The following is a 10,673-nucleotide window of genomic DNA, read 5'->3' on the forward strand; positions in this document are numbered from 1 at the left end:
TTTTTTATTTGTGATAACGCAATGAAATTATGAACATGCAAAAACGAGAGAACAAAGGAAATATTCATATCTGATTATGTTGTAGTCAATGTATGCTTTTTGTTTTTCTGTGCTTTTTCTATAGCTGCTGTTTGCCAAATAAATATTTTAACCAAATTTAAGATTTTGTTCTTCCCCCATATTTAAAATATATGAAATAAAATATTTTCATCATATTTTGATGGTGTAGTTGAACTTGTAGGGTCATTATGAACAAATATCCGACTGGACATCACTTTTGGCCACTACTGCCATCAAAAGCACTTTTACAGAGTCACCGAGAGGCTGAAATGACCTTAAGTACTTTACTGGACTGAGACATCTAGTGAGCACAGCTATACTTTACTGTACTACACACCCACTCACCCCGTTCACTCCTCCAATCTCAGCTCATCAGCAGGTGCCCACTGAAAGAAGAATCAACCAATCACACCTGTGCATTCATGAGATGTTTTAATGGTCAAAGGGCTTTATTTCAAATTCTTATCCAAACACTGTTTCACAACGGAGTGTTAACAGCCCTTTGGAGTGGAGTCTTTTGTTTAAATAAGTGTGTGAGTGTGTTTTAAATCTCTATAACTCTAGTGTTCAGCAGGTGCAGAGCTCGATTCTATGACAGTTTCCCTTTGCTGTCCCCTGCTGGAGAAACACATTTATGTTTACTCAATGCTTTGACACACAGGCTGAATTTAGAATAGCATACTATTATCCTACTACTATTTAGTAAAAGTAGTGGTATTTCAAATCAAACTTGTGAAAAGTACAGAACAGAGTGAATGTGTTGTTCCATCAATGTTTGAAATCGTACAGAGAAAATTCACATATTACGACAAATTCACATATTATACAAATATTTATATTTCTCTAGAAGCATGAATGGATATCATTCTACATTAAGCCTAAATGTGCACTATACATCAGAGCACATTTCATAGAGCAGCATCCCACAATGCAATGTGCCTTGTCTTTTTCTTGACTCATTATTTGATTGAACGTCAACTCGTTTTTACACAAACATGGATTGAAAATGCACAATAGATATTAATTCACTCACTGGAAGTGTTTAGATCATGTGACAACAATGTAGCATATGCCACTGTTTAAAACATTTTGCATACTGAATTACATAAGGCGGTTTGCAGTATATAATAGTATACCTATTATTTTGTGTTTGAGAAATATGTAACAGTCTGTTATCCCAAAATGCAGTTCCTTTATAGTAAAATGCTTTGCATATGATAAAAACGTCAAAGTAATAAATAAACTGATGCCTGACAATGGCTGAATGTGATATTTTTGTCAGTAAGTGGATCAAATTCCTCTTGGAAACCAGTCAGACCAGCTCTCTGGTGTGTGTGTGTGTGTATTCATGTATATATTTCTGATATCCTCAGGGCTGTTCATTTATGAATGCTTGGGATAGAGAAATATCTGTTCTCCGTCCAGTCCTCATGTTTCAACATAATTCGGCAGAAACCTGCACTGAACCAGTATAAGAGAATCAACAGTATATTATGGCTGTATGTTATTCTCTTCACAGTATCATTCTAGAAGTTTTGTGTTAATCAAGTAATTGTTCAAGTCACAATAATGACCATAATTAATGAGTCAATAGTGGTGATTGTTTGAAATGAGGTTTGTGAATAATTGGGATGCGTTTACAGCGACTTCATCTGTCGGTCCCTGTGAACCGTAAGGTATAACCGACTTTACTTCAGTGTTGTGATGTAAAGTGAAACGGAATATTGAACAGAGGGCAGGGTTTTATTTTAGCGAGGGGAGTGCTTAAGGATATTCAGCCCAAGCCGTCAAACTGATGTCATCAGAGAAGGAACGCCATAGAGTGGTGCAGGTATGACGTCACTTTGTAGGCCAATCGGCAGTTCGCATCACACTGGTTCCCTTGACAAAAACCCAAAAGGATTTTTCCATAGGCTTTTGGATTATTGCAAAAAACAAGCTCCGTGATCAACAAGATACTTACAGGTTTTGTCCATCAAGATAATTTTCACAGATGAACACAAATTTTATTCATTTTAAAGCCTAAATGCAGTAGGTTGTCTCACGTAGCCAGACCTTCAGACTGACGGCAGAAGGTCTGGAATAAAGTGTGTCGTCATCAAGGCTTTTGCAGCCGATTTTGAGCAACTGCAGTGCCTCACCTAGACGGCTGGTCTCTTTTTGCTCTCTCTGTACTTTGATGCCACGTGATCGTGAGGCGGCTGCAGCGCCATGGGCGTTGGAACCATTGTATGTGGGTGGGACAAGACCCACCAACTTTTTACGATCAATGATATTAGACCCACTCACTTTTATCGTCTCTAATTCAGCGTGTCTGTTTACCTACCCCTAACCGATAAACACTTAATATTAAACACGTTAGATGCTTTATTTCCACTTTTCTAATATTTTCTTCATTTTTATTGAAAATAAATACCTTTCTGATCTGATATGTGATGGGAAAAGGGAATAGAGCGAGTTCGGCAAAAGGCAGAGTCGAACCTCGGGTCGATTTGCGTCAAAACTTGATGCCATATGCTTCTTACCCCTACACTATTGCCACTCTCAATAATATAGTGATTTCTGTAATTTTGTCTTTCCCAACCAGACGTTTAGCAAACAAGGCGGTATATTTGTACTTAATGTAAATAGCATCTACTCCAGAATGCATTGCTTTTGTCAGGCGGCAGCCGATCTTTCGCCGCAAGTCGTCGAACAAGCCTACTGTCCCTGCGATAACAGACCGGCATGCATCTATAAATTATTAAATAAAGAACAATGGCGCCGCGAACTTCACATACTTTTGAAAATCCAGCGTTTAGTTCATCCTGGTAAGCGTTCATCGTCAAAGTTAAAAGAACGCAACACGCACGTCTTGCGGACATCCTGTAGAATTCAATTAATCAGATGATGACTTTGAAACTCCTGAAGTGTTTCTACATAAGTGTGCCATAAGTGTGCCAGACGTTTTATCTAAAAATATTTTCCCAGAACGAATGAGTTGGACTAGTTCAAAGCGCACAATAAAAAGCAGATAAAGGCTATACCAGCGGACTGAGTTTGACACGTGATGGCGTTTAATGTCCCCGACCGCCTCTGTAGTCCCAATTAGTTACTTGTTAGCAACCCCCTTTTTCAAGACACGTAACCATGAGTGGGGTAATATTGGTGTATTTAGTGTCGTAAAATAAAGCGTGAAAGCGTGACTTGTTCATCACAGACCTCATTTCAGCCATTTAACCAAAATCCCATTCAAAAAACCCATTGACTTTGGGACGAGGCAACTGGAAGTGCTAAAATGCTAACTTGCTTCTGCGTTTTTGGCCTACAATGTGATGGCACCACCTGCACCACTTTATACGTCACACAGTTTTAGGACAAGCATGCCAGGCAGGCCAAATATCTCAGACCGGAAGTAAGGGTGTAGATTAAAGCCTCATTAACGTTAGGGTTACATGGGGGGGGTATTTTAGTTTGTAGCATTATTACGTTGCATCTGGTTAGGACCTGAAATAATGAAGCATTTGACTGTGTCCATGAGCATTATGGACAAAAAATGTCTAAAGGCCTGTTCACACTGGGATGATTTTCGTGCGCATTTATCGCCGACGTTTAGTGACTAAACAAAGGGCGCCAATGTGTGTGTGCACCGACGCGCAAAACGGCAGGCGTAAAAGTGTAATAAAAAAAAAACGCCTGGGGTTCGTATTTTTTATTTTGACGCGACGCGTTAAAAACGGTCCAACCAATGAGATCAGCGCTTTTGTCCACGTGCCTGGAGCTGCTGAAGTGACAGTAAAACACGACTTTGTGGCGCTCAAGCACAAAACGGTCTTGCCGAGCACACATTGATACGACGAAGAAGTAGTAAGTAGACAAAGAAGAAGATGAGCTGCTATTGCTGCTTGCCAGCAAAAAGTGTGTGAATGGTTTTGGCCATAGACATAATATGTCTAAGGTTTTGGCAAGCATGTAAATACTGTCTCTCTTCTTCTTCTGCGTGACAAGCGAGTGTCAGAAGCGTAAAGTGTCGCAGCACCAGCTTGTGTACTGGGAGCGCTACTGAATTTACACGTTCGCTCGGCGCATCGCCAGTGAAAATCGCTCGGGTGTGAACGGTGTGAACACTCAAGACGTGCCGAAAAACTTCATGAAAAGCGCGTGCAATATTCGTCCCGGTGTGTAACGTTACAGGCCTTAAGACATAATGGCCTGGTTTCACAGACAGGGCTTAGATTAAGCCAGGATTAGGCATTAGTTAAATTAGGATATACAAGTAGCTTTTATACATGTGCCTTACCAAAAAACATTACTGGTGCGCATCTTGAGAGAAAACAATGGCACCGACATATTTTAAGATATGTCAGTGCAAGTTGCTTTCAGTTAAAACCGCTCAAACATGCATTTTAGTCTGGAACTAGTTTAAGCCTCGTCTGTAAAACCAGGGTTCAGTGTTTCATTCAAAACTGTTTAAAAGTTTGGGGTCAGTAAGATTTTTTGAAAGTCTAGGTAATAAAGCAGTACTGTTGTGAAAGATTATTACATTAAAAAAATTCTGTAAAATGTAATTTAGTCCTGTGATGGCAAAGCTGAATTTGTAGCATCATTACTCCAGTCGCCAGTGTCACATGATCCCTCAGAAATCATTCAAGTCATATGTTGAAAATAGTTGTGCTGCTTAATATTTTTGTTGTGTTGCATAATATTTTTTCAGGATTCTTTGGTGAATAAAAAGTTCAAAAGAACATTTTCAAATGTATTTGAATTGGAAACCGTTTGGGCTGTCACTTTTGATCAATTTCAAAAAAACAAAAACAAAAAAAATACTGACCCTAAACTTTTGAACGGTATCTTAGAAAAGCAATTTTTTTTCTCCCAAAACAAACAGTGTTTTTCTTTTTCAATCGATGCGACAGACAAAAACATCAAGAGGGAATGTGGCCATAATTTGCACAGCACAATTGAAAGCTCCCAGAGCGGACTCCCAGAAATTGCTTCTCGGTGAAAGGCCATGTGTCCACTGGTCAAGAGAAAATCGCCTATGTTCACAGTTAGCACAGAAAAATCACTTACAGGCGGGATCAGCTGCACTGTTCAATCAGAGCTCAGCCTGAACTGAAGTCGATTGACACATTCTAGTTCTACTGGGTCAAAACATCGAAGGGCTTCTTCATGGAACTAATTACTGTCCACTTGATGTGGACTTTCAGTCTTGTGCACAAGTCCGTTGGGTCCACGAAGCGACAGAGTATCGCATTTGTGATTTTCAAGGTCTAATGACGTGCCCTTTTGTATTACTTTCCAGGTTCAGTGTGCGAGCAAGGCGATGAGCTCATCGATTGGAGCCGTCTCTGAGGGCTCCAGCAGTCTGAACGTGTGGCTGAAGGTGATGAAGTGTGTGAAGAGCGTGTTGAGGTGCGGGTGTAACTCCACGGCGATTGCGTCCTGGTAATGAGTGCTGAACAGGTGAGCCAGCGTACGGAAGAGCATCACAAAGATCTTCTGAATCAAGAACATGAATCCAGGAGGGAATGACGAACCTAAACACACACATACAGTCACACTCACTTCTGTGTGTTAAGATCATTTTCAGCTCATTAGGCTCCCTGTAAACTTTTTAAACTTCTTCATACCAGCTTTGATGGGAAACACGCGTTCATCTGCGAGTATCTCCTGGATGTAGGACATGGCGTAATCGATGTAGATCGGAGCTGAACACTTCAGTTTCTTCCCCTGTTCATCCGTCCATTCATAGAGGCTGAAAACACACAAACATAAACAACTCATTTTGAAATGGTAACCATGCACTATAAAATATCACTTTCACAGTATTTTTTTAACAGTAGTATTTCTGCAGTTTATGATAATTAAGTTGCTCTGCTGTGATTCACAGTGAGTATGTAGAATCACAGTAATTATCTGCTATCATCACAAAAATCTCTTGAATATTTAAATATGAGCTGTAATAGTGTGATGTCAACAGACCCATTCTGGCATTTCGGTTTGCAGCATGAATACATTTCAATACAGCATGAATACAGTTGCTTTTTTATTTTATTTAGCTGTCATTGTTTGTTTTGTGATGACAAAGCAACTTATCTAGTTATGTGATATTTAGGGATTTGTTTATACCACTTTATCTAAAATCCTGTTTGTTGATTGTCATCATTGGGTGTTGATATCTGTGCATACATGCTTGATGACTCGTATTAAAGTTTTCTGCGATAATAACCACAACAGAGTTGCACATTTCCTCCTCCTTAATTGTTTAGAAAAATAAACAATAATCATATTAATTATATATAAGCCACACGAGCCGAAGAAAACTAATTACACTATTATCCTGTGTGTGTATGTACAGTATGTCTATGTACACACAAACACACACGCACTTATTTTTCTAAACGGATAAGATGGTGGAAATGTGCTACTTTTAGTTTTTTATTGTGAAAAAAATATTTTCTATGTAAAATATTTTTGCTTTAATTTGTTTTAGCCTTTGTTTTACAGTATATATTCCACTAAAATACCATAGTGACTACAGAGCCACTACTGTAAAGCTGTTAATAAACTATGGTTAACATGGCAATATTTTGAAAGGGTTTATGTATGTCTCACTTAATGCCTTTATTCAAGATATGACTTAAGTGTTTCTCTTTTATCTAGCTGAAATAAAGTGCGTTCTGCTCACATGTTTCCTGGGCTTTTGGCTGCCGGACACGTTACAGTTGAGCAATAATCAGACAGAGCGCCGAAGAACAGGGTAGTGTGCTGGAAAAACGACACCGCTGAAAGAGATGGTAAGATTGAGTTAACACACATTTAAAGACCAAAACAAAACACACACACACACACACAGACCACTGCTGAACTATCTGATGTATGTTTGGTCACATAAAGAAGCAAACTGTTGTTTGTCATTTTACATGTTGATCGTATGGTCTCTTACTTTATACTGTATGTGGGTAGTTCCTGCCTGGTCAGAATAAGTTACACTATAGACCAGCCATGGTAGTTATGTGAGGCTTGCCCAACACATTCCTAGCATTCCTTGTGTGTTACTGAACATTAAACATATGTTAAGAAATGTTTGAAATGTTTTCTTCTCTAGTGCATTGTTTCAGCCCTGATTTGCTCAGTTTAAGATATTTGCGATCACTGTTTAACTGTAAATGGCATTCACTTGTGTCCTCTCTGAGTCTGTATAGTTGATAGTAATTTCTGAAGGACATTATGACACTGAAGACTGGAGTAATGATGCTGAAAATTTAGCTTTGACATGACAAGAAAGAAATTGCATGTTAAATTATATACAGAACAACAGCTATTTTAAAGTGTAATAATAGTTAACAATATTACTGTTTTACTGTATTTTAATACTCACTGTTTGTTGCTATCCACTCCTGCTGGTCTACGCCATGCGGCAGGGCAGAGAGGGTCAGAAGGTCGATGTCAGTTATGCGTCTGGACAGGAAGTTATCTTTTAGGTAAGGTTTGACCTCAGCAGATGGGACTATTTGGAGAGTGTTATTCTTTCTGTCAAAACACACACACACACACACACACACACACACACACACACACACACACACACACACACACACACACACACACACACACACACACACACACACACACACACACTGGAATATTAGAATTGATTACATTTTTATATAGTTCACTAATGAAATGTGCACAGTATGACTAGGAATGGAGGGTCAAATAGGGTCACTTTACATTTCATGTTAAATTTGCATGTTCATGTTGTTTATTGTATTATTATTCTCATTTTAAATGTGCTGATTGATAAATGGCTATGTGCCTGACTGACTTTGCAATGTGAAATTCTTTTACAGGGAGCTTTTCCTGCTAGTTAATTTGTGTTTAAATAGTTAGGCTGCTGAGCAAACAGTTTGTGAAAACGGTGTGGCGTTACACAAGGACACACAGGGATGTAGTTTAGTTTAGTTTGCAGTGTGTGCACATGGGGCTAGTCGATTACTGTATGTACTGAAGGGGTTTGTGTTCGCTTGTTCTTGCGACAGCATTAGAGCAATCAGCACATCATTTCTGGAAAGAGTGCTGGTTCCTGACGGGCCTAATTTTCCTTCATGCAAATGCAATAAACCACACACACGTCGGACTAGGAAGCAAGCTGACCTAGAGTCTGTGTACATAGAGAGAAAACAGACCTCCCCAGTTCAGCCTTGAAATAACCGATAGAGTGTGTGTGGTGGGAGGTTTGAGACGGTGGCCTTGACCTTAACTGATTAAAACACAGGCCGTGGGGTGGAATATCTTCCATATGGTGGCCCCAAAAGGTATTTGGATACTTATGCCAGCCACACTTAGGGTACGTTTACATGAAAATGATGTACTAAAAGCATTTTTCCTTTGCATTTTTCGCATACAGATGACACCATTGTCTAAACGATCCCAGTTCACACGAATCCACATGCCAGTATTATGCGTGCCAGGCCAGTAGTTGCCAATGTCACTTTGTAAAGAAACACTACGCGACTTTAGACGCATGGGCAAGACATCACTGTTTTTACAAATTTGCGTTTTTGTAGTTTACATGGAGACGATAACGGTATTGTTTTCAAAAACTTGCTCTTTGTAACCCGTTTTCAAAGGTTTTCGTTTTCAGGCCCCAAAAAGCTGTTGTCCTGTATATGAATGGCCAAAATGCATTAAAACTTTAACGTTTTTAGTTAAAAAAGGCTGTCGTGTAAACGACCCCTCAATGTATGAGTGTCATTGCATTACATACAGAATATCAAACCAAGTGGCATTTATTTTAAAGAAACGCATCACTTCTCATCACAGTCACACCCTGAGTTATCGCATTATTTCTTCTAAATCAACCACTCGGTTTATAGTTTTTTGTTTTACAAACCTCAGCAAGATCCCTCAGGCATTACCTCCATCACATCTCAATCTATTTACCATGTTATTTTTTTATTTATTGTTTTACTAAAAATAAAAAAACCTGCATAGATATAGAATACATGTCTTAAAACCTCTTGTACTATATACAGTAAAATCACTCAACTACCCATATTTCCTTAAAATTGGGTTTCATAGTTTATCAAAGTATTTTTCTACATTTTAAATTATTTATCACAATTGACATTTTGTTGAAAGTTTGTTGCCGTTTTCATTTTTTAATGTACATATTGATGTAGTCAAATATGTATTAGTTTTCTGTTCTTTTTAGTTTAGGTGTACATTAGTGCAAACTCACAAACAACAACAAATTGAGTAGTTAAAAAAGTGTTTTTTTTGCATTTCCTTGTCCCAAATATTTCAAACGTTAACAAATATAAGAGCCATGTATTTCTAATTTTGCAGTTACTGATACTAATAAAAAGTATCAACAAGTACAGAGTTGGTAATGTATCTATCCTGGTTTTGGGCATGCACTATGGTAATGTCCTTACTTTGGAGTATCATGTAACTCTACTATTGTATATGAAAAAAGCATATGCCTATATCAAAGTACCACAATATTACCCCTACTGTACCATGGTAACATGATTTATTTAATGCTTATATGAAGGATGAAGTGTTGATTTTAGGCAGCGTTGATATTAGCAATACATTTTCCCCCAAAATACCCAGTTGCACTCATACGCAGGTACACAATATGTAAATACACTGGCCGTGGCAGGTGTGTTTACCCATAAACCCTTGTGCACGGGGTCCAGGTTTTAACACATAAACACATGGAAGTTTCCTTTGACTTTGAAATCCTCTCCAACACGCTACACACATATGCTCACGCACATTCTCTTTCTGAAGGTATGCTGGTGCTCATCTCTTCAGCAGGCATTCGTCTGATGTGTGCATTCCTTACTTAACCTAAACACACACACTAGACAAGGGAGTAAAGTATATACTCACACTTTGAACAGGCTGATGTTGGTGTAGTTTGCCTTCAGAGTGCTGACATCCTCTTCATCAGAGCTACTGTAACTCTGGCATCCCCCCATATCCAGGATGCTTTTACCCATTAAATGTCCTCAGAAACACACACACGCCTCATTCAAACACGAACACACTGATGCACCTGTCACGTAAACAAACAAACACGACGGTTCCCTATGCGCATGTTGTCTGTCCTGTGGTCTATGTCCTGACTGTCGCTCCGTCCAGCATTAGTAAATGTGTTTGTGTTCTCTCTGCCGTTCTTTGTGTGTCCTACACTTCAGGCTGAGTCTCCCTGTGTCTCCGGTGAAGCAGACGGACAGGTTCCACCAGTACTGAAAAATATTTACTCTCTTTACACACAGGCTCGCTCAAAGCCACGCCCCCATCTCTAGGCTTCCCCACCTCCCCTTACCTGAGCCTCCGCCCTCTTGTGCCTCCAGGGGAACTTTCACTTTCTGTGCACTTCACACAGTATTGGTGTCATTCCAAGTCATGGAATTTCTGATTGTTTGGTTTCATTCTTTTGGTTCACGATGGTTCATGATGGCAGAGGGCAGAACAACAGGCATGGTTCATCCTAAATGTATCGGTTAACATTAACAATAAACGTACTTCTTCCACATTTATTAGTAAATTTCTTCCACATTTATTAGTCCACTGTGAACCAATATGAACAATTAACAGAGATTGAAAATTAAAAG

The 10,673-nt window shown here is 39.1% G+C and overlaps 1 protein-coding gene across 1 annotated transcript; it reads right to left on the reverse strand.

Moving 5' to 3' along the window:
* Positions 1-482: 482 nt before the first annotated feature.
* LOC307131670 (MOB kinase activator 2) lies at positions 483-10,330 on the reverse strand. Its single transcript, XM_079825432.1, has 5 exons — positions 9,946-10,330; positions 7,424-7,575; positions 6,731-6,827; positions 5,673-5,797; positions 483-5,579 (listed from the first exon to the last, which is right to left on the reverse strand). The coding sequence occupies exons 1-5, from the start codon at positions 10,053-10,055 to the stop codon at positions 5,347-5,349; spliced, it is 717 nt and encodes a 238-aa protein (XP_079681558.1). The 5' UTR covers positions 10,056-10,330; the 3' UTR covers positions 483-5,346.
* Between the last annotated feature and the right edge of the window lie 343 nt (positions 10,331-10,673).

The sequence above is a fragment of the Gobio gobio genome, assembly GCF_949357685.1.
Source record: "Gobio gobio genome assembly, chromosome: 9".
In the NCBI taxonomy this organism is placed as follows: Eukaryota; Metazoa; Chordata; class Actinopteri; order Cypriniformes; family Gobionidae; genus Gobio; species Gobio gobio.

Excerpts from the sequence above, each read along its gene's own strand:
- LOC307131670 (XM_079825432.1), bottom strand. The coding sequence starts at position 10,055 with ATGGGTAAAAGCATCCTGGATATGGGGGGATGCCAGAGTTACAGTAGC. Across the intron at positions 5,798-6,730 it reads GCCAAAAGCCCAGGAAACAT|CCTCTATGAATGGACGGATG; the intron begins GTGAGCAGAACG and ends GTGTGTTTTCAG. Across the intron at positions 5,580-5,672 it reads CGTGTTTCCCATCAAAGCTG|GTTCGTCATTCCCTCCTGGA; the intron begins GTATGAAGAAGT and ends GTGTGTGTTTAG.